Source organism: Lemur catta, chromosome 6 (assembly GCF_020740605.2).
Source record: "Lemur catta isolate mLemCat1 chromosome 6, mLemCat1.pri, whole genome shotgun sequence".
NCBI lineage: Eukaryota > Metazoa > Chordata > Mammalia > Primates > Lemuridae > Lemur > Lemur catta.
In genome coordinates, this window is record NC_059133.1 from 73,871,404 (window position 1) to 73,896,498 (window position 25,095).

Below are 25,095 nucleotides of genomic sequence, written 5' to 3' on the forward strand. Positions count from 1 at the left end.
ATGTAATCCTAGGCTCCAAAAGACAAAAATTTATTTAACCCTGGTAGGTTTGCATACTATTTATTCTTACACTATTTGAGGATCTTTTTTTTAATTTTAATGGCTTTAGGGGGTACAAATTGAATTCCATTACATGTATATATTGTATAGTGGTGGAGTCTGGGCTTTGGTGTATCCATCAGCAGAGTAGTATACATTGTACCCCATAGAGAGTTATTGTTTATACCAGTAAATGGCAAATATATGTTTCCCTGCCATATTTCTATACCTTCAGCTGCAAAAATAGTTGACCAGTAAGATTTGACACAAACAAGTAAAGGAAGAATTCAGTGTTTCATTTTGGTTCTGGCATACCTGGGCAGGGGGCAAAGAACAAGCATATTGTGCCCGACTTAAAAGTTTTTGAAGCATCACGGCTTAATGTTTCTGACTTTGCAGGTTGTATCCACGCCATGCAAGTGCCCTAAACAACCTTGGAACGCTGACGAGAGACACAGCAGAGGCAAAGATGTACTATCAGAAGGCTCTCCAGCTACATCCACAGCACAACCGGGCTCTTTTTAATCTGGGCAATCTCCTTAAGTAAGTGGCACATTTACTCTTGAGCAGGCGGCCTTGTGATTTCAAGAAACCCTTTCCTTCTCAACATTCATTTGATTGTGCTGCTGTTGGCTCTTCCTACAGCTGAGTAACTAGTATTTTCAAACTTTGGGAGCATGTAATATACATCTCAATTAATTCTATTTCTTATCAATCAAAAAGAGTTTTTCCCAGAGTATCTTTCTGGAAATACTAGCTCTGGCAGATGGTCATAGATTGTCTGTAAAAGGATAGGAATGGAGAAGGGTTACAGGATCGAATAAACTTAGGACATGCTAGGATAGTTTGTTTATCGCAAGAAGCTTTAATATGCTAATATGCTTTGTGAATCATCAAGGAGGGACTATGGGATACAGCATTTCCCAAAGTCGTCTTTTTTTGTTTTTTATTTTTTTGGTAAGGCGTTTCCCAAGACAAATATTCCATAATATACTTCAGGAAAAGCAGTGTTGTCTGAAGGTGTAACCAAACGGTATAACCACAACTCATGGTCAGTTTGTATTAATATTATGGGTAAGAACCAAAGTGGGGCTTACTTGGAATTAGTAGTGATGACTTTTGCTCTTAAGAATAACTCTCAGCACAATCACTGGTGTTTACTTTTCACTTGCTCCCCTGATAAAGGTTGACAGTGTCATTAGTTACGGAAGTCTAAAGGGGTAGTTTTGCATCTTGTGTCTTTGTTAATATAAAGTCTAAGCATGTTGGTGATGGTCCTGTCAGTGATAGTAATAACAATGGTGGTGGTTATAGAATTTAGCTTCTGGACTTTAAAAAAAAAGCAGGTTAAAAAACATCAGAAATGGACATCTATTGACATAAAAAAATAAAAATAAAAGGTGAAAATAGCTGGAATCAGAGAGTAATGATGTATTAATCTATGCGTGTCATATGCTGACAGTCCACGTACTTACTGAATGTTTCCATCTCTTAGCTTCTGGAGAGCACATTTGGCTGCCTCTCCAATATCTTTAAGGCTAATGGTTGACTTTGTTCTTTTATCCTTTCCCTAACAGGATTGTCTCCACTGTCTCAGTAATTCAGCAGGATGCATCTTCTTCACTTTCCTGTTTACTCCTTGACTTTTACATATTCACATAGATATTGGTTCCCCTTACTAACGTGTGTGTTTGTTAATGCATATTTTTGTTTAATCTCATTTGAACAGAAAGCCTGGAGATAGTTAATCACAGGACAATCTAATATAGTGTAAGCTGATAGGTGCCATCCTACCTCTGAAGTTTTATGTTTAAGAGTGGCTTTATTGGCCAGGTGTGGTGGCTAACACCTATAATCCCAGCACTTTGGGAGGGTGAGGTGAGAGAATTGCTTGAGGCCAAGAGTTTGAGACCAGCCTAGGCAGCATAGCGAGATCCTATCTCTACAAAAAATTACAAAATTTGCAGGGTGTGGTGGTGCACCCCTGTAGTCCCAGCTACTTGGGAGGCTGAGGCAGGAGGATCGCTTCAGTCCCCAGGAGTTTGACATTACAGTGAACTATGACGAAGCCACTGTCTGGGTGACAGAGTGAGACCCTGTCTCAAAGAAAAAAAAAAAAAGACTTTATCCATATGCTAGAACAGAAAATTAAGGGAACACTACACACAAATGAGTAAGTGCCAAGAAATGACAATGAAATAAAGTGAAAGAAATAAAGTATAAATCAAAACTAAATAAACTTAATTTTCAAATTATTATAGATAACATTGGTAAAACTGAATAAAAACTGAGAATGATGAAGAACAACTGAGAATGAAGAAGTGTGCCACTGTGTCAGAAAAAAATATTTTAGTAAAAGGAAGCTCCCTTTAAAAATAATAAATCAAAATGTGAGGAAAATTGGTTCTAGTGATTGTGTATAGCTAGATATAGGTCGATATGTTGCTTTTATTTTACTCTATTATTTTTATGAGCACTTATTTCTTTATATGAAGTTTGCAAGACTCATGTTTTAAAGTCATTGTTGCATCTGTATATGTCCTACTTAGAGTCCAAATAACTTTATGGCTGTATAAATCCTGTCAATGCCTTTTTGGGTACCTGGATTACATAGTACTAGTTTCAAAAATAATACAGATGAGTATTTTTTCCAAAGAAGCCAAATATAATGGCTTAGCTACAAAATAACATTTATTGTTAAGAATGCTATTCTGCAGTTGTGATCATAATATTATGCTGAATGCAGCTCTACTTGAAAATAAGGGAAGATATTCTTTTGTGTCATCTTGCCAAGACCGGAGCAAAAGAGGGATACTCTAGCCTTCCTTTTTCGCTTCACACCTTATCACCACTAACATCTTGAATTAGTATGTGTGAGTTAAAAATACAAGAAAGTATGTTTTGGAACTTGGCACTGACTATTTTTCATAGTAAGAGGAGTTACTGGGTAACCAACATGGGATTTTTTTCTCTCTCTTTCAGTAAAAATCAATTCTTGATGATTATCCAAATCAGCAACAATGCCTTATGTTTGTATAAGATTTTGCTGTTTTCCTAGTGCCTTATTTTAATGACACCTTTCCAATAAGTCTTCATAGTGAATAGGAAGGAGGAGAAGGCAAGGTCCTGAGCAGTCAGGTGCCATGGACAGAGTCCTCCTTGTTTGCCTTCTGCTCCTTCCGAGAACACACAGAGCAGAGTGGCTGTGTGTCAGCGGAGGTCAGTCTTAGAGTCTGGCGATTAAAATAATGATAACAGCTAACATGTGTGTGATACTTTCCATTTTACTTTTTAAAATATTCATTTTTTAATCCTTAAAACAATCTATTGTGAGAAGTATTACCATCCTCTTCCCCATTTTACAGGTAAGGAAAACCAGATTCAGTGGTTTCATCTGACCTTGGCCTGGGCTATGGCAGACCCAGGATTGAACCTCTGCCCTTGGACTCCTTGTCCTGTTCGTTTTCCATACCCGTGCTGCCCAAATGGCTCTCCAGGCCAAAAACTACGTAATAGTAAACTATTTAATGGCATGTGACAGCCTGTTGGGAGAAACGGCCATCCATCCTAACCATCTTTCTTAAGAAACAGTAAAGTTGGTTTATATCACCCTGAGGTTGCATAGCTAAGTGACAGAGCAAGGTGACCCCCGAAAGCAGCAGGGCTAATCTACATTTAGATAACTCTGAGCTTTACTTCTACTTACTGTAATACATTTCTGAGCCAGTAGCAATGGGACGAAAGCAAGAAGAGAACAAGAATATTTTAAATTTGGTTTGACTTGATCTGTTTCACTATTTATTTAAGATTTACACCCTATTGCTCTATCGAGTTAACTTTCAAATTATCACAGTTAACTAGGCCGCAGCCTAGAGCCACACTGCCCAACAGAAATGTGACAGCCATACATGTAATTTAAATTTTTTAGGTAGCCATATGCTAAAACATAAAACAGTGCAAGTAATTTTAATAATAGATTTTATTTAACCCCAATATATCCAAATTATTATTTACATATGTATTTAATATTAAAACTTAATTTTTAAAATTTAACCTGTAAAAAATGAAAAATATTAATAAGATGGGATACATTCTTTTTTTAAAAAAAACTAACTCTTTGGAATCCAGGGTGTGCTTTACATGCACAGCACATCTCAGACCAGCCGTATGTCAAGTGCTCAATAGCCACGTGTGATTAGTGGCTACTACATGGGACAGCACAGATGTTTATTAATAACCTTGAGAGAAATATGAGTCTTTGTCCAGGCCACAGGCCCTAAATAAGATGTGACTCTGTCAGAGCATTCACGCAATCTTATGGCAACTCATTTGAATTCTTGGAGTTACACGGCCGACAGCTTTAGACACATTCATAGCAGTTGACTTTACTGAGTGTTCTCCAAACATATTTGTCCTCTTTCGTGACCATTTCACTGGACTTTGAAGCTAATCTCCTGTGATTCTGTGCAGCATATTTACAATGTGAGAGGTTGATAAGGAACAGCTTTCTTAATTTATATTAATTATTGTTGGCTTTGCTTTGAACCTGAAATGTTAAAAAAAAAAAAAGAGAGAGAGAGAGAGAGAGAAAGAAAATAGGCAAGATTAGCATAAACTTTTTATGGATAACACAGTGGAAGTCCCTGATGGCGCAAGAGAATGTAATAGAATATTTAAATTCAGGGTATGGAAAAATATTTCTGTGAATGCCTTGGTTAAAATAGCTGCTGGTGTTTGTTACTAAAATGGAATATGAAAAGAACTTCATAAAGAATCATGTCATACCTCCTTCATTGCCAAAACTACATTTGATTCGCATTATAGGATATGAGTGCTATATGGGTGTCACGATAAATCTTATAATCAAAACTCAGAGGAAAATGTAATAGAATGTCCAATAACTGAACTATATGGAAGATGAATTTGATAACAGCATACATTTGATTTTCCTTAGTCTGATTCTTGAGAAAATTGAATTTCTAGAGAATATTAGGACCCAGAAAGAAGGGTGTCTGTCCATCTGCGTTGCTATAAAGGAATGCCTGAGACTGGGTGATTTGTAAAGAAAAGAGGTTTATTTAGCTCACGATCCTGAGGTCTAGAAAAGTTCAAGATTGGGCACCTGGACGGGCAGCTTCCACTCACTGCAGAAGGTGAAGAGGAGCTGGTGTGTGCAGAGGTCACGTGGTGAGGGAGAGGAAACGAGAGAAAGGGAAGGAGGTGACAGGCTCCTTTTAACAACCAGCTCTCCCAGGAACTAACAGAGCAAGAACTCATTACCAAGGGGATGGCACCAAGCCATTCATGAGTGATCTGCCCCCAGTCAACACATCTCCTGTTAGGCACCCCGCTAACTTTGGGGATCAAATTTCAACGTGAGATTTGGAGGGGATAACCATTCAAACTACCATTACCTTTAAAATAAATTTTAATGTCAGGAATATATTTCTCCATAGCTTTAGCACTAGCCTCACAGCATTTTACTTTATAAAAAGGAAGTTTATGCATTCATGATAGCAGTTCTCTCCTTCTCTTCTTCTCAGCTGAAGCCCCAGAGAGCACACAATGCCAGTCCCATAGATAAAGCTTCTGGGGTCCTTCTTACAATGTTAATGTACCACCTTTGGGTGGGCAAGTTCCACATGCTCCTTCTACAGTGAAATCTTACTCCTCACCTCCGCCAGCCCCACGGCAAACTTTTCGTAGCCAGATTCTTTCCACCTTTACTTATCTCTAGCCCAAGCCCATTGCACTTTCTCCCCCTCATCTTTGTCCAGCTCATGCTTGTCTCTCTCCAGCTCTCCATCGTCATCACTTCCGTCTCTCAAGTTTCTGACCTTGACCTCTTACTTCTGCCCACCATCCCCTTTCCCTGACTCTCTCACCCCCACTGACCCTTTGAAGGGGTCGTGATTTTGACCTTTCATCTCCTCATTCTTTTCCGTGCTCAGTTATCTTCTTTTAAGATCTTAGTAATTGACCCTGCCGGCCATGCTCTTGGCCAGTCTTAGACTCTGTTCTTTGTGACTTTTGCATTCATAATGTATAATCCCATCTTGGATGTATCTGATACATTTCAGTAATGCATGTGACATCAACTTGGACTCTTCCACACCTCTACCATCATTTACCTGCCTGACCAGGCCAACCCAAGGTACCCCACTGCCTGTATTTTGCTTTCCCTGGACCAGTATTTCTCAACTTCTGCTTTCTTCATTATTACCCCCACCCCGTAAGGACACTTTTTAGATATTTTGTCTAAATGTCTGGTCCCCCAATTAAATACTCAAGAATAAGATTTATTAGGGGGAGTTGAGCTTTAGGAGACCACAAACCATCATAATGACCAAGATTATTTGTCACCAACACCACCCCAAAAAGCAATTTTCCCTTCTGTGGAGAATGCATGTCCTAGCCTAGACCTTCGTCCAACCTATCAAGTGCTGGAGGAAAAAAACACAAATCTGTGTTGAATGGGGTCCTAACAAAACTCTGAAGAGAGCATCATGGAAAAAACAAACAAATCAGGATCAGGGGTAAGAGCTGTTAAAGATTTATCCCTTGTGGTTTTACTTATTTATTCTTTTTTATTTTAGCATATTATGAGGGTACAAATGTTTAGGTTACATATATTGCCTTTGCCCCACCCAAGTCAGAGCTTCAAGCATGTCCATCCCCCAGAGGATGCGCACTGTACCCATTAAGTATGAATATACCCATCCCCTCCTCCCCCTCCCAGCTGCCTGACACCCGATGAATGTTACTATATGTGTACATTAAGCGTTGATCAATTAATACCAATTTGATGGTGATTACATGTGGTGCTTGTTTTTTCATTCTTATGATACTTCACTTAGTAGAATGGGCTCCAGCTCTATCCAGGATAGTACAAGAGGTGCTAGATCACCATAGTTTTTTGTGGCTGAATAGAACTCCATGTCATATATATATATACATATATATACAAATATATATATATATATATATATATATATATATATATATATATATATATATACTACATTTTATTAATCCACTCATGAATTGATGGGCACTTGGGTTGTTTCCACATTTTTGCAATTGTGAATTGTGCTGCTATAAACATTCTAGTGCTGATGTCTTTTTTATAGAATGTCTTTTATACTATCTCCTGTTACCTAATGCATGAATCCTTTGTGCCCCTCCTCAGTGCCCTGTACACACACCCAGAAGATGACATCATCCCTTACTTTTACTAAGGGCATTCAAGTCATTCAAGTCATTCATTATTGCAGCTTCCCTTCTTCCTACCTCAAAACTTCCTACAGACTCCCCCTTCTTTAGCTCTCCAATGGGAGGAAGAATTATCTTGCCTCCTTAATGAAGCCAGTGTTTATACCGGTGTTTGTGTTTTTTCAATTGAGGCATAACGAACATGAGATAAAGTGCACAAATCTTAAGTGCTCAGTGCAGTGTCTTGACAATTTTATACACCCTTGTAATTACCCCCCAAATAACGGAGAATTTCCATCACCCCAGAAAGAGCCCCTCATACCTCTTTTCAGTAAATGTCCGCCTCCCATGAGGCAATCACTATTCTGAATTTTCACTATAAATTAGTTTGGCCTAGAACTTCATTTAAAGGTGACCATCTAATATGTACTTTTTTGGCATCTGGATATTTTCGTTTAGCATAATTTTTTGAGTCTTATCCATTTTGTTACATACTACATTTTTTATTGCTAAGTAGTATTTCATCATATTAATATGCTATAATTTGTTTATTCATTTTCCTGTGGGTGGCTACTTGGTTTTTTTTACAGGTTTGGGTTATTATGATAAGGCCGTTGTGAATATTTATGTTCCAGTCTTTGTATATTCGTTTTTCTTGGATAAATATATAGGAATAGAATTGTGAGTAAATGTTTCCTTAATGTTTTAAGAAGCTACCAAACAGTTCTCCGAATTGTACCATTTTTCACTCCATCAGCAATGGCAAGAGATCCATTTGTTCCGCATCCTTGTTAACATTTGGTGTCGTTAGTCTTTTTTATTTTAGCCATTAGTAGTCATTAGTGTAAAATCCACATGTGGTCTTGGTTCTATTTCTCTCTCTTAGGTCTTCAAATTCTCCTCATTCCACAACTTCAGCATACCCCAGGCTCCCCTGGGGAATCTTTCTCTCTTGAGCCACTCCTTCAAGTTGTTTCTCCTGCCTAACTCCTTCCTTTTGATCAAATTGGCAAGAAGAGTGATTAGCACCTGGTGTTTCTCCTTTCCACACCACCTGTCATACAGCCCTCTACTTCAGACAGCTATTCTCTGAGCTCTTAGTCCCTGCATTTCTCTGAAATGAATTGTATGATACCATTGACCTCCACCTGCTTTTGAAGCTATTCCATTGCTTATAATCATAGGCCATCATTGTACTTTTCTAGATCCAACATCTAGTCTTCTTCCACTGTCCCTATAAATTGAGGGCCACCTGAGAAATTCATAAAATTGTATACACATGTAGCGTCCACACATCTTAGCATTCAGAACTTTCCATAATCTTGCCACTTTCCTCCTCATTTTCCACTGCTCCCAAACGGTGTGACTGGCCACTTGTCAGTGCATGAGAGATACTAACCTGCCAAACTACCTTTGAGAGGATGTTACTGAGATTTTAAATTGAGAACTTTTCTAGTTCTTTTAAAATATGGTTTCATTTCTACTTTATCATCTTATAGTCAGTATCTGTCCAAAACTGAATTATCCAGGAAATGATGACAATGTTTACCTACTGCCCCAAGATTTGGCAGTTATTTGTGTATAAACAGATTGCTAATTGTTAAAATATTTTTGTGAGTATCTCTCCCCCAACACAACTCTACTCATTCATACTGTGATTACTAATGAGTTGAGCTTGAGTTGTTTGAAATCTATGGTGTGGTTTGCAAGGAAAGTACCCTTTCCTCAGTCTTTCCTTTTGCTATGATGGCTACAATAAACACTGCTGAGGCCAGGGGACAGACCTGCCCAGGAAGTGCTATGGGTGGGAGCAATGTTTGAGAAATCCCTGGTTTTGTTTACATTCTCTTGAAGGAATTGGAATGTCATCATTTTCTTTCCTACCATAAATATTTCTAAAAGGAGATAATTAAGGGGCCAGACTGTTTTGTAAAGTGTAAGAGTCTTCAGTAGTTTCCCCTGAACTAGTATTTTCCCAACCCCTTCACCTATATAAGCTTTCCTGGATTCATTTGCAGTCTGGTTCCCTTCGGTTCCTGTGCTGGGGAATGAACTGGACTGATTCGACGTATAGGTGCAAGAGGAATAATTTTTTTTAGACATGGGGGTCTCACTATGTTGCCCAAGCTAGAGTGCAGTGGCTATTCACAGACATGATCATAGTGCACTACAGCCTTGAATTCCCGGGCCCAAGTGATTCTCCCACCTCAGCCTCCCGAGTAGCTAGGACTTCAGTTCAGTGAAAATATAATAGAAATGTGTATAATCATTAGAACTTTCTGTGTGCACACATTGTCTTACTTTAGGGTGCCAAGCATCTCAACTTTTTATCTTAAACTCAGTAGGAAATCAACTTTGCCCAGACACAGAAGCTAAATTTGGTATATAGGTTGTTAGAGATGACCAAAAGGCAGTCAAATCTAAAAATGCTCTATGTAGGCCAGGAACAAAAACAGAAGGGACAGAAAGAGGCATACGCATGTTTTCCGTGTTACCCTGGCCCACCACAGCCTGTGGCCCCCAAGGTCTGTCCCAGGAAGCAGCCTGGGGAGGCAAAGCTGGCCTGCAAGTCTCCTTCCCTGCTTGGTGTCTCCTCACCAGTTCTGCCAGCCTCCCCTCCAGTTGCACCTTCCTCGAGCAGAGCCTGGTCTCCCTGCCTGGGACTTTCATGCTGTGCCACTTGTCTGCCGGGCAGCATTGTAGGGCTCTCTGCACTCACCCTTCCAGCCACCTCCTCCTTCAAGTGAAAGGAACAACAGTAACTGACACTTGAAGGGCAGTTGGCACAGCAATTCCTCGTGTCTCATGAGCCTGTCCACTCCGGGTGGTCAGAGGTCAGACCCCCTCACTCCCCTGTGATAGATAGGGGGTCCGGCTAGGAGAAGGTCCTGTGCCAGGAAGCTGCAAAGTGCACACTCCAAAGCCAGTGCTTTCATGCTGCTGCCACACTGTCCCCTGTGCGCTCTCCTCAGGTCTAGCAGCTGGGAAGCGTAGTTTGAAGCTCAGCTGTACCACGTATTAGTGTGTGACCTCGGGAAAACGGTTTTACCTTGCAGTGCCTCCAACTGCTCGTGTATAAAGTGGAAGCAATGCTAGTAACTGTGTCTTTCAAGAGTTCTCAATATAAGAATACATGTTAAGTCCTTAAGATAGGACCTAGTACACACTGAATATGAAGTAGGTTTTAGCTATTAAATATTATTATTATTAGCCTAGGGATGTATTTTCTTCCAATTTGAAGCTTGCGTTCTTGGTATAAAGCTAATAATGAGTCAGAAGTAGATAATGCATTTTCTACCCTGCAGTTGAACAGCTGTAGACAGTTTCAACCTTCCTGAGACAAGAGATGATCCTGTAGAGCTCTCTAGTTGCAAAAATCTGTGGTTTTAACTATGACTATAGGTTTTTACTCTCTTAACTGAAATGTAAATAAAAGAAACCAGAGAAGAACTTGAAAGTCCCCTTTGTCTCCAAAGGCAGTACTTGCATTGGAACAGCATCCTGCCTATGCTGAGAAATCCATCACTGAGGCTTCCTGGGGCAATTCCAGTGGGAAATCTGGCTGGAGAGTAGGGAAGGAGCAAGTGGAGCTAACATTTATTGCATCGCCCTGTGCACACGCCACCCGTGTTCATTTATTCCACCCTTACAGGAGCCCAGAGAGGCAGAGGTTAATAAGTGCATTTCACTTTGGCTACTGAGGCTCCTAGCCGTGAAGCATCAAACCCATCATTCAGCTGGTGAGGGGCAGAGCTGGATGTAAACAGCCATCAGCCTGAGCCTAAAACCAGGGTGTGCATTAAACTGCATCATGAAAGCGTCCCTTTAGCTATGGGGTAAATGAACTCTGGCTAGATCACGGCATTCTCAGCTGCCTTCTCTTCCAGGTTCCAACCTGGGAGCATTGTTTTATATTTTCCCTCAATCCTGAAGGGACTTAGCATTTATATATGCATGCACTTTGAAGTGACTGCTGGCCTGGGACTAGTTTCCCCCAGCCTGCCTCAGGCACTCGGGGCACAGAGCTGGCTGGGCACGTGCAGGAGCAAGGATGGTGGGGCAGGTGACCTGCTGGGTGCAGGGTGGTGACCTCACCGAGCTGTGATGAAGACATCTAGAGCCGTTGCAAAGGAGTGAAGGAGAGGGCTTGAAGACTAACATTTCTTGGGACCTACTGGGTCCCAGCCCCTGTGCACGGTCTTTATGTGAGCTGCATCTCCCCTTCTGCTGCTCTGTGTCTAGACAAGGGCAGAACTTTCCATCTTTCTATTCCTCAGTTTCTAGCTGGGGGTAAGATTGGAGGGGGTGGAGGACAAGTGGACTACTCTATGAATTTTACCTATGAGTATGATTTTGAGTTGAAAAAAATATATATTCTTTACCACCACATAATATGAATCTGTATCCTCCAGACAGTTGTGTATGTGGTTCCTATAAAAAGTCAAACAGAAAAATTAGGATGACCCCAGTAAACTAGATGCCATATTTCCATTGCATTGCCCAGATGTGTTCAGTAAACTTGAACCTAAAGGAAGGAAGCTACAGACTATAATCCAATTTTCTTTTCTTTCCATATAGGAAAGATAGCAGAGCCATAGAAAAATGTGTGCTCTGGGATGATCGTCTCAGCCAGATGTTTACAATTTGACTTTCACAATTCAGTTTTTTAGAAAAGCTGGTAAAATCTGTCTCTTTCCTCCCTCAAAAAACAAATCATGATCTTTGTCATTTGTGAGAGGCATCATTTTTAGATCCAACAACAACAAACACCTCAACAAAGAAGTAGTAATTAGGAGGGCTGCATAGCATTCCAAGTTCACACTGTGGTTAATGGGAAGTGTGACTGCTGCCAACTGGATCACCAAATCCACTTATTTCTGTTACTGGCATTTCCTAAATTCTCCCCCCACATGTCAATACTCTTCCAAAGCAAGCATCTGCTTTCAGTTTAAATGAATGTGTCATAAGATTTTAGACAGGAATCCAGAAAGTTTTCTAAATTGACAAACCTAACCAGTCCTTAATTACTGAAAGAAAATGTGGCGAAACCTTATTTGCTTTTGCTAAATATCTGTCACTGAGACAGAGCCAGGAGCGTGAGATGGTGCGAATGCTTTTACTTAACACGCAGGAAAAACGGTCCCGCTGCTGTAGAACCAAAATTCCCCGTGAAACTACAAGTGTTTAGTGGCAGAATTTGTACATTTTGAACAAGATCTAATTTCTGCTTAATGTTTCTTTCATGAAATCAATGATGAAGATGTTACTGGTCCCAGGAACCCATTCTCAGGCATTCTAGCCTTTTGTAAGTTCCTGAGGGAAACTTAAGAGAGTAGAGTTTTGCTGCAAAATATTAGGAGATTTTTATTTATGTTGCGATGCTTATATGGATAACACAGGAGCCGGGACGTGGACCCCAGTGGAGGACGTTCGCAGTAGAGCTCCCATGAGAGAGAAAACTGCCTCTTCCCATCGAAGTACTTCCCAGTGTCACACGCTACCCGCCCCCTCTGGTCTCCCCACATTATCTGGCATCCAGAAGTGTCTCTGGTGGGCCAAGTTAACCAGCCAGTGCCATCTTTCTCTTTGGCTCAGATTGTCCCAGGGAAGTCTTTCTCCTTCTGTTAGATTTCGGCATCCTGTTCCATTGGCTGCCTGTCTGGGGAGGCTAACGTAAATCCAATGTGGAAACCAGGACAGAGTTTCTTTCTTTTTTTTTCTTTCTTTCTTTTTTTTTTATTTCAGAATATGCCGGGGGTACAAATGTTTAGGTTACATATATTGTCTTTGCCCCACCTGAGTCAGAGCTACAAGCATGTCCATCCCCCAGACAGTGCACACCAGAGTTTCTTAAAGCATGGGCTAAAGGCCACCCTCAGCCGAATCGCCCTAGAGTCTGGTGCATCGTGGTGACCTACCGAATAAGTCCTGGGATTCTGCATTTTATCAAACTGAGGAGTTTTAAGCAGTGTAATTTCAGAAGTATTTTTCCCTAAGGGAAAAGTGAAGACAAAATATTTTAGGTCAAATAGCATTATCAGTCACCAGCCAGTGACTGTATTTAGCAGATAAGGAAATTCTGGGTGATGAGGGGCAATAATATTGCCTAATTCTGGAGCAGTTTTACTCTTACCTGCATTTCTTACCTAACCAGGGATCCCAGGGAGCCCCATCAGTGCCAGCTGAAGCCCCTGACAAAAGCTCTGAGAGTCCTTAGTGTCCTTAGTGTCACAGGAGTTCCCAAAGGGATTCAGAGTGTTCCTTTCTGTGACGCCCAACTCAAAGTGTGTCTATGGCTGATTGGACAGGGTACGTACTGGTGTTTGATTTTTTCTGTTTGTTCATCAGTTATGGGCTGATAACACAGGTCTTTTCTATAGCATTCAGAGAGACAACCTGTGGACTTGGTCGGCTCAGAGCAAAGGGTTATTTTAATATTTTTTCACTTTTGAATTGACCTGTCAATTCAGGTTCAATAAAGGCTAACAGGATAATTCCATTAGGTTATTAAGTACGAAATGTCCGATTTCCTTAAGTACTAAGTTTGACAGTTGCTATCTCTGACATTTCATTTTGACGCTTCCCCTTTTATTTTTATTGTGAAGGTACATCCTCAGTCTTTCAAATGTACGGTTTGGCTTGTGATTGTCTTTCAAATTTTTTTTTTTTTTTAGAGTAATTTTTGTGAAAGCATGGATAAGTCAAAAATGCGTGTTATTTTTTAATATGAATTCTGTTGTGGAACCAATGCACTGCAGACAACTTGAAATATCAACGAAATGTTTGGGAAGGATGTGGCTAATGAATACACAATATGTCAATGGTTTGAGAAGTTCTGTTCTGGTGATTTTAATCTTGAAAATGAGCCACGTGAGTGACCTGAGACCAAGGTGGATAATGATGAGCTGAAAGCTGTAGTGGAAGTGAATCCATCTCAACCTACGTGTGAATTAGCAGCAAGGTTTGACATTACTATTCCAACAGTACTGGACCATTGGAAACAAATGGGCAAGGTAAAGAAGCTGGGTACATGAATACTGCGTGAATTAAACAAGCGTCAGAATCGTTTGGAAGTTTGCCTTTCTTTCCTGTCATAACATAAAGGTGAACCATTTCTACACCGTATTGTTACGTGTGATGAAAAATCGATTCTTTTTGACAATTGGAAGCATTCGGCACAATGGTTGGATAAAGATGAAGAGCCAAATACTGTCCAAAACTGAATACTCATCCAAAAATGCTAATGGTGTGTGTTTGGTGGACCAGCACTGGTATTATCCACTACAGCTTCATGAAACCTGGTCAATTACAGCAGATATCTGCTGCAGCCAACTGGATGAAATGATGAGGATGCTTGTGATTGAGTGACTGAAATTGGTCAGTAGAGACAGGCCAATCCTCTTACAAGACGACATGTTGCAAAAACAATGCTGCTCAAACTGCAGAAGCTGTACTTGGAAACTCTCTGTCATCCTCCATATTCACCAGACCTTGCACCAACTACTACCACTTCTTCCGGGCTTTGGGCCACTTCTTGCAAGGAAAAACATTCAATTCTCAACAAGCTGTGGAAAACTCCTTTCACAGTGTCATCGCCACTGGCTCTCTAGGCTTCTTCGCTGCTGGCATAAACAAGCTACCATTAAGATGATGAAACTGTGTAGATAGTTTAGGCACATGCTTTGATTAATTGTACTGCTTCTTGTTTGACATATAATCAACTAAACTTTTGATTCGAAATCAGACATTTCATATTTAATGACCTAATACATACATGAGGCTTACATAAATGATGGGCACCTGATTTCTCCAAATTACTTATGACAGAGCCAAAATGAATGCATTAGGAAGTTTTAACACAGTCCAGTGCTGGCCCAGGGGTGATCTGCATAGTTAGAGTACACGGGTACTTCTCATTATTAAGAAATTCTAGAATGTCTATTTGAAATTGTCTGCCTCTCTTCTTATGCCCACCCCCTTCTTACACGGAAATAACTGCTTAAACCTTTCTTTTCTAAGAAGCTTTTCTGGCTTGGCTGAGAAAGCAGTTCAGAATTGCTCCTGTTTTTTTCTGGCCTAAATATGCACCCTTAGCAGTCACCCCACAAAATGCAGATCCCCCTTTTCCACGGCCCTAATGGCAGCTGAGTGGATTCTGAACTATTGGTCGCCATTTAGGGCTCCTTGACTCAATGTGTGCCTTAGAATGAGGCTTCTGAGAGTAAAGACTCTGTTACTGTTAGTTTTATTTAATATGATGCTATTAATTTAGGTATGATTTATTATATTAAAAGCGTATTGTATCAGACACTAAGAAAAATCACTCTGATGTCAAACAATTTTTTGTGAATAGTTTAAAATGTAGAAGGATACTATTTATGAGAGAATTTCAGAAATACCACATTCTGCTTGACTTTAATGATTAAGAAAAAAAGGGAGGAGACAGGTGATTTTAGAAACATTAAATGAGCTAATAAAAGGCCAGGTGTGGTGGCTCACACCTGTAATCGTAACATTTTTGGGAGGCCAAGGCAGGAGGATAACTTGAGCCCAGGAGTTTGAGACTAGCCTGACCCCCATCTCTACAAAAAATAGGAAAATTAGCCGAGTACGGTGGTGCACAGGCCTGCAGTCCCAGCCACTCAGGAGGCTGAGGCAGGAGGATTGCTTGAGCCCAGGAGTTTGAGGTTGCAGTGAGCTATGACGACGACATGGTGCTCTAGCCTTGGCAAAGTACAAGACCCTGTCTTAAAAAAAAAAAAAAAAAAAAGCTAATAAAAGCCAAAACATACATAGTACCTCCCTTGTGCCTGAAACACATGGAGGTCAGATAATTTGCCTAAGGAAACATAGCTAGTAAGTGCTAGAGGTAGAGTGAGATGGCCGGCCTCCTCCCGGTGCTCGGCCCTTTAAAAAAAAAAGAAATTAAAAAAAAAAGAACCCAGTCCTTCTGGTTTTGGGGTCTGTGCTTTTAAGTAGTATATAGCATTAAGGTAGATAAGCGGTTTAGAAGGGCTTAGTCAGTAATAAGTTTTCATAAACAAACACTCATAATTTTCTTATGATTCAAAGTTAGGCTTGCGATAGTCTGTCTTCCTTAGGATCACTTCTGTAATACTTAAAGGTCTGTAAAAACAAAGATATAAAATGGGTAATTATATTGTCACCCTCTGTCAAATTTTATTAGAATATTGGGAAACTTATTTAAGATTTACAAAGATCTAGAAATAAAATAGTAAAACTATGGTTTTTTAAAAAATTACTGTAGCAATTATTGAATTTCTGCTTTGTGCAGATCACTCTTCTAGTCCCTGGAATTAAAAAAAAAAAAAAAAAAGGTAAGATCATTAAGATATGGGTCCCGCCTGTGAAGGAACTTAAAACCTCGTAATGATCACAGAGGGCGTAACATTTAAGTGAGAGAACGCAGAAATGCCAAATGTGGCCTCCATGGGATGGTCTAAACTTGAAGTTCTAAAATAGAATCCTAGTGTTAAAGTATCTGTGTAATGGGGGATGAATCACTTGAGCTCTCTAAATCTTAGTTTTTGATATTTGTTGGAGTGGTGATGGTTGGTAGTATTGTCTAAATCTTTAAAGTGAAGGTAATTATGCCAAATTAATGCTTAATGAGAATTAAAATAAATCACCATGGTCCTTGGAAGAGAGTAAATTTTCAGGGAACAACTGTTGTGGAATATGCAGCTTAAAAAAACCTGTCTGCCTGGCACGTTCAGGGTAGACAGACCTGCACCCTCCTGCCAGAGGCAGCAGTGGGTGCCTCCCACATGCTGTGCCAGGGCCTTGGAGCAGAAAATTATAGAGGCCGGAACTGAACTTCTAGACAGTGATTCTCTAACATCTTTTTTTTCTTAGGGAGATATAAAAAGAAAACTGCAATCTAAGAAAAGTGATATATATGTGTGTATGTGTGTAAGTTTTTAAAATTTTGTTATGTGTTTAGGAGCCTTGAGCTGGGCAACAGGGACGATGTCACTGGGCAACCAGAGTTCAGTCGAGAGGAGGGAAAAGCTGGCTGTGAGGTGGCACAAGAACACCAGGCTGAGAGGCACAAGCCCTGGGGCCAGGCCTGCCTACGTGCTGGGGCCCAGGGCAAACCACAGACGCCCTCTGAGCCGCAGTTCCCAATGCTGTATATTGAGAGGTTGGATTATATCCGTGACTCTCAAATCTAGACGGTTGTCATATTCACATGGAGAGCTTAGGAGGCCCAACCTCACAGCACCAAGGTCTTTTAAAAAGCACCCCAGGAGATTTTAAGGTACAGTGAGGATGGAGAATCAATGCAGTGGGTGATCACTTGGGTCCTGCAGAAGAGATGCCAAAGGCCACCCGGTCATGCCGGAAGAGTGGGTATGGGGTTCTGTTTGGAGTGCTGGTCAGAACCCTGTTGTGGAGGGTTTTAGACTGAGAGTCTATCTGTTGGTATTTGGGCATGAATGAAAATTTTTGTTTTTTTTTAAGACACAGTCTCACTCTGTTACCCGGGCTAGAGTGCCATGGCGTCAGCCTAGCTCACAGCAACCTCAAACTCCTCGGCTCAAGTGATCCTCCTGCCTCAGCCTCCTGAGTAGCTGGGACTACAGGCATGCGCCACCGTGCCTGGCTAATTTTTTCTATATATTTTTAGTTGTCCAGCTAATTTCTTTCCATTTTTAGTAAAGACGGGGTCTCACTCTTGCTCAGGCTGGCCTCAAACTCCTGAGCTTAAACCATCCTCCCTCCTCGGCGCCCCAGAGTGCAAGGATTACAGGCGTGAGCCACCGCGCCTGGCTGATGAATGAAGATTTTTATATAAAAAGTGTTGAAAGCAGCGTTCTAGAAAAAAAAATTCTGTTTTCTGTATGTAGTAGAAGGAGAAGACAGAGGGGAATAAAAGCAGATGTATGAACTATGGGTGTGAACTTAGGTGTTAGCAAACAAAACTGAGTAAAGCGTGCTCCGGACTGCAACAATCCAATAGAATTCTAGAACTATTTTTTAATAAGACTAATTTGAATAGTCCTAAGTTTCCGTTATAACTGATACGAGCCATGACAAATGAAAACCATTAAATCATTACTATCAAAATAGTCCGTGTTTTTAATATGGGATAATTATCAGAGAAACATATACCATAACATGGATATGAAAAAGGGATGCTACTAAAATCAGAAGCAGTTTGAAATGAAATTTTGTTCTCACATGGTCATCACTATATATAAGCAAGGAAGATTTCATTTAGATGAATTATCTGCTGCAAGTTATTGTGTCAAAAACCACACCTATTTCATAAGCTCCCACCAAAGGGTGAGCAAGAGAGACTGTGGCAGAAATATCCTCTCTATTCCCCTCCCTTTCAAAAACACTAAGATTACCACTTACCGACTTCTTGGGCTTTCTTTAAAAAGCATTTTAAACTATCTGTCAAGATAGCGTGTGATGCCTGGCAGCCTGACCCTAGCGGACTAATACCCTCAAGGCTGCCAAGCAAAAGCAGAACCATGCAAGAGTCCAGAGCCAAGAGGAAATATCCTCTCTGCCCAAGTCTTGTAATACTTACATACTAAACTATTTACACGATGAGATGTTTTTCTTAAAGCCTGTTGGTCCCTCAAGGGACCTTTAGAGATAACTTTCTTTTTTTGTAAAGAATCTGAGTTCCCTGTGAATAACTTTGATGATTAACTTTTCCATTGTGTCGTGAATGTTAATGGACAACCTCAAGTATTTAGATTCATAGACTGTGTTAGGTGGTAATTAATCTCACTGAGTTCATGTGTAAAAGGTCTAAGTTTTCATTCTCACTGATATGAGCTGTGACAAATGAAAACCATTAAATCATTGCTATCAAATTGTTGTGTTCTTTTTTCTGCTGATTTTGAAGAGTATCCAAGCTAAATTATGTCCCCAAGGACTTAATTTTTCAGCCTTAATTGCCTAAGTCCATATCTTCTTTTAGACTTTGAGGAGATTTCCATATTCATGCTACTAAAGATTCATGAAATTCTTGGAAGAAGATTCTGCTAACCATAAAATCATTAGTCAAATTACTAGAATTAAAAAAATACATGTTCATTTAAAAAATGTGCCAGTGAAAGAATTACTTCAAGGTGTATTTTAGAATAGAAACTTAAGTGTATGTAAACATAGTGGACTTCCATGGAGTCTTGCAGATATTCTTTAAATGTTTGTTGACTAAATGTCTGAATCATCAATAAAGCACTAAGAGAGCTGTAATGCAAGTTTATTATAACCATGCAGCTGCAAAGCTGCATCCCAAGGGCACAGGTGTTTCACCTGTTTCCAAGGACAGGACTTTGCATGGTGAGGAACCACTAGGAGTTAGTTAGACCCCGATAAGGAGAAGATAGTGTGAACAACCACCTCCCTTGGTAAATAATAGCTAAGTGCTTAACACATAAAAGACAACGATAAATATTTAATTGAATTGTTAAATCCAAGGTCTATGATAGAATACTCTCTTCTAGGTGAAATTGCCTTGTAACAAACTGCTTCTGGCACATAAGAACTTAAATTTGTGGAGTCAATATTAGTTTTCCCGCTACATAACTTCATCCGACAGAAACTGGAGCCTTAGGGAGAATTGTATCAGGAGCTACTCTCAGCTGCGTTTGGCAATTCATGGAGCAGTTTTGCTGATAGCTCAGTATGTATGTAGATCACCTGGGAATCTTTGAAACTGTAGGGTTTGATTCGGTAGGTATGGAGGGAACCTGAGATAGTCTCCATCTCTAACAGGCTTCCAGGTGATATTCATGAAAATGGCGTATGAGTCACACTTTGAGCAGCAAGATCATAAGAGGTGGATTTCTAAGCAGTTAGGCTAAGCAGAGATGGTAGGAGGCCAGAGCACTCATAAGACTGATTATGTGAACATAGATGAGTCACTTGACTTTTCTCCAAATATTCTCATTAGAAAAAATGAGTGCAATATTATATCTGCCACATAGGATTGCTGTGAGAATTAAATTAATAATATATGAAAAGTTACGAGAGCATATGGTACATAGTCACTGCTATATCAATGAATAGTAAAAACATAAGCACACAACTCCATTGGTAACTGGTAAAGATGGGGGAACCAAGAGGCTGTGTGCTTTCTATACATCAAAGGATTCTAGTCCTCATTCCACTTCTTGCCAGTTACAATGTCTAGCACTTAACAAGAGATCTCTGTCTGTGGAATTGTATTAGTAGCAAAGTTGATCACTGCCAAGTGCACACTTTTGGTTTCAAAGACATTAACTATTAGGATAACGACCCAATGTCTCCTCCATGGTACTAACAGGAAAGAGAACATTCTCCCAAGAAAATGGTAATAACTTCTGGGCCTTGAGTTCTCTTTAAGCCGAAGTGTCATCACTGGGAGAAGACTCAAATGAAGAAGACAGAACCAGGCCCGGTTTTCAATAAAAATATGATATAAAATAGCTCATTATTCTTTTCTAGCCAGTGGTCACAGTAGTTTCTAATTTCATAAATTCTGTATGAATTTTTTCTCTCTCATATATAAAACCAAAGATTAACGTTGGCAATTTGGCCTGACTTGTCCCTGGTAGCTAGGAGCTCAGGCTGCAGTGGTGTGACCAGTACTACAGGGGCCCAAATCTTCTTCTACATCACTCTGTGGTGGCTCCTCTGCCACCCAGATAATGTCCCCAAAATTACTCTGCTGCGGGTCAAAGTTTCCTGTTAACAAACTTGCAAACTATTGAATGTCACTCTCAAAAAGTGCACAGCAGGAAATAGAAGGTAGAAACATCAGAGAATAACCTGCCATATTATTTACATCTTAACATCTCTGTCCACTGAGAATTCAGAGACAGAAACTGTTAGCACCTTGAGACTGTATAGTTTAATTTGTGTGCAATAAAATTCAGAGTGAAATCAGCTAACCTTTGCTAAAAGAAATGAGATTTTAAAGTCTAATCAAAAGATTTAAGCAAAGTGTTATTAAAAGATGTTCTCCCCCCACCTTATTATCTATAGGTCCCAGGAGAAAAAAGAAGAAGCTATCACCTTACTGAAGGATTCCATTAAATATGGTCCAGAGTTTGCAGACGCATATTCAAGCTTAGCTTCGTTATTGGCTGAGCAGGTAATTGTTTCCATTTAATATCACACAATATTTTTTTAAATGTTACTGTTGTGTGTATAAACTAATGTTGCACAGATTTTGTGCTAATGATTTAATTTGTGAGCTCATATTGGACCACTCATCTCTAATTCAGTTTCTTTTTTTGACAAATGACAAGCCTAGTTTTATCACTGTAATATTCTGTGTGTATTGTAGGTGGCCTTTAGACAAAGATGGTCCATTTGTGGCTATTGATATATTCTCTGTCTCTTTGGGACAAAATCTGTCAAGAACAATGCATGATACTTGCTGTTTTTATTGCTACTTACTTGTCATATTTTTCTAGGGAATTGCTAATTGACTAAGATCTCCAAACTCAATATGGAGCCAATTACCAATAATCCTGTAGATTCTATCTTAATGCCTGTTAGAATATTACAGAGGCTTGTAGGTTGGGCTACTAAGGGAAAATTTCTCATAGCATGAAACAGATACGTGTTTTGAATACCCTCCTTCTTTTCACTTGTGTCTAAGTGATTTAATACCATTTTTCAGAGTCCTGGATGCATGCCCCTCCTGCTATGGGGAAACAGATGCAAGTTGTCTTCTCTCTAAATTTATGATATAGTTTTGTTAACACACAGAAGTGCCCTTGATAGACGCTAGATTCTGCTATTACAAAATTGCCAGATTGTCTTTAAAATCAAACTCAACATCTTTGCAAGATGCCCTGCAGCATTCAGTTGGCTTAAAGGTAATAAATGACTTGATACAGCATGTCAGTTACATAAGGAGCAATTTGCATTAAAAAAATATTGCAGGTCCCATCAAGAAGCAAAATTAGGACATTCTATGAATATTTATGTAACAGAAATTATAAACCTGGTTTCCTTGCTCTAATTCTCTATGTAATATGGGTATGCTTTAGACAAAAGCGCCTGCCTAATTCTCCAGGCAGTATAAGCGGGCTTTGGACAAAAACCCCTAATTGCATGTTTTAGGAGAGCATTTAAGCTAAATTTATGGTGGTCATGTTCTCTGGTATACACTGGCAGTCCTCAGCTGCCTTTGGCTTATGTCGAAGCAGACACAGTAGGGTTTTCTGAGGAAAAGATTGGCTCCGTCCTTTGCCTCACCCTACCCTGGCTCCTTCCTTTTCGTGAGACCCTCGCCCTGCCTCTGCCTGACTGGCTGCTGGGCAGTTATTCAGATATGCCAAGCAGGCTTCCCTCCTGGAGCCTTTGACCAACTGCTCCTGCAGCACTTCTCTCTTAGATATCATGGAGTTTCCTGGATGTCTCATATCATGCTGGTTTCTGTGCAGATGTTACACTATCAGAGAGGTCTTCTGTGATGACCCTTTGTAGAGAGCACCCTTCCGCTGCCCATCACCTTGTCCTGCCTTATTTTTCTCCATAGCATTTATCACCATCTAACATTTTATTAATCCACTCATGAATTGATGGGCACTTGGGTTGTTTCCACATTTTTGCAATTGTGAATTGTGCTGCTATAAACATTCTAGTGCTGATGTCTTTTTTATAGAATGTCTTTTATACTATCTCCTGTTACCTAATGCATGAATCCTTTGTGCCCCTCCTCAGTGCCCTGTACACACACCCAGAAGATGACATCATCCCTTACTTTTACTAAGGGCATTCAAGTCATTCAAGTCATTCATTATTGCAGCTTCCCTTCTTCCTACCTCAAAACTTCCTACAGACTCCCCCTTCTTTAGCTCTCCAATGGGAGGAAGAATTATCTTGCCTCCTTAATGAAGCCAGTGTTTATACCGGTGTTTGTGTTTTTTCAATTGAGGCATAACGAACATGAGATAAAGTGCACAAATCTTAAGTGCTCAGTGCAGTGTCTTGACAATTTTATACACCCTTGTAATTACCCCCCAAATAACGGAGATTTTCCATCACCCCAGAAAGAGCCCCTCATACCTCTTTTCAGTAAATGTCCGCCTCCCATGAGGCAATCACTATTCTGAATTTTCACTATAAATTAGTTTGGCCTAGAACTTCATTTAAAGGTGACCATCTAATATGTACTTTTTTGGCATCTGGATATTTTCGTTTAGCATAATTTTTTGAGTCTTATCCATTTTGTTACATACTACATTTTTTATTGCTAAGTAGTATTTCATCATATTAATATGCTATAATTTGTTTATTCATTTTCCTGTGGGTGGCTACTTGGTTTTTTTTACAGGTTTGGGTTATTATGATAAGGCCGTTGTGAATATTTATGTTCCAGTCTTTGTATATTCGTTTTTCTTGGATAAATATATAGGAATAGAATTGTGAGTAAATGTTTCCTTAATGTTTTAAGAAGCTACCAAACAGTTCTCCGAATTGTACCATTTTTCACTCCATCAGCAATGGCAAGAGATCCATTTGTTCCGCATCCTTGTTAACATTTGGTGTCGTTAGTCTTTTTTATTTTAGCCATTAGTAGTCATTAGTGTAAAATCCACATGTGGTCTTGGTTCTATTTCTCTCTCTTAGGTCTTCAAATTCTCCTCATTCCACAACTTCAGCATACCCCAGGCTCCCCTGGGGAATCTTTCTCTCTTGAGCCACTCCTTCAAGTTGTTTCTCCTGCCTAACTCCTTCCTTTTGATCAAATTGGCAAGAAGAGTGATTAGCACCTGGTGTTTCTCCTTTCCACACCACCTGTCATACAGCCCTCTACTTCAGACAGCTATTCTCTGAGCTCTTAGTCCCTGCATTTCTCTGAAATGAATTGTATGATACCATTGACCTCCACCTGCTTTTGAAGCTATTCCATTGCTTATAATCATAGGCCATCATTGTACTTTTCTAGATCCAACATCTAGTCTTCTTCCACTGTCCCTATAAATTGAGGGCCACCTGAGAAATTCATAAAATTGTATACACATGTAGCGTCCACACATCTTAGCATTCAGAACTTTCCATAATCTTGCCACTTTCCTCCTCATTTTCCACTGCTCCCAAACGGTGTGACTGGCCACTTGTCAGTGCATGAGAGATACTAACCTGCCAAACTACCTTTGAGAGGATGTTACTGAGATTTTAAATTGAGAACTTTTCTAGTTCTTTTAAAATATGGTTTCATTTCTACTTTATCATCTTATAGTCAGTATCTGTCCAAAACTGAATTATCCAGGAAATGATGACAATGTTTACCTACTGCCCCAAGATTTGGCAGTTATTTGTGTATAAACAGATTGCTAATTGTTAAAATATTTTTGTGAGTATCTCTCCCCCAACACAACTCTACTCATTCATACTGTGATTACTAATGAGTTGAGCTTGAGTTGTTTGAAATCTATGGTGTGGTTTGCAAGGAAAGTACCCTTTCCTCAGTCTTTCCTTTTGCTATTATGGCTACAATAAACACTGCTGAGGCCAGGGGACAGACCTGCCCAGGAAGTGCTATGGGTGGGAGCAATGTTTGAGAAATCCCTGGTTTTGTTTACATTCTCTTGAAGGAATTGGAATGTCATCATTTTCTTTCCTACCATAAATATTTCTAAAAGGAGATAATTAAGGGGCCAGACTGTTTTGTAAAGTGTAAGAGTCTTCAGTAGTTTCCCCTGAACTAGTATTTTCCCAACCCCTTCACCTATATAAGCTTTCCTGGATTCATTTGCAGTCTGGTTCCCTTCGGTTCCTGTGCTGGGGAATGAACTGGACTGATTCGACGTATAGGTGCAAGAGGAATAATTTTTTTTAGACATGGGGGTCTCACTA

General features: G+C 39.9%; 1 protein-coding gene across 1 annotated transcript; it reads left to right on the forward strand.

The window, feature by feature from the left end:
* The first annotated feature begins 372 nt into the window (after window positions 1–372).
* On the forward strand, window positions 373–21,983 carry LOC123639889 (protein O-mannosyl-transferase TMTC1-like). Its single transcript, XM_045554101.1, has 3 exons — window positions 373–582; window positions 21,265–21,373; window positions 21,908–21,983. The coding sequence occupies exons 1-3, from the start codon at window positions 509–511 to the stop codon at window positions 21,965–21,967; spliced, it is 243 nt and encodes an 80-aa protein (XP_045410057.1). The 5' UTR covers window positions 373–508; the 3' UTR covers window positions 21,968–21,983.
* Window positions 21,984–25,095: the final 3,112 nt, after the last annotated feature.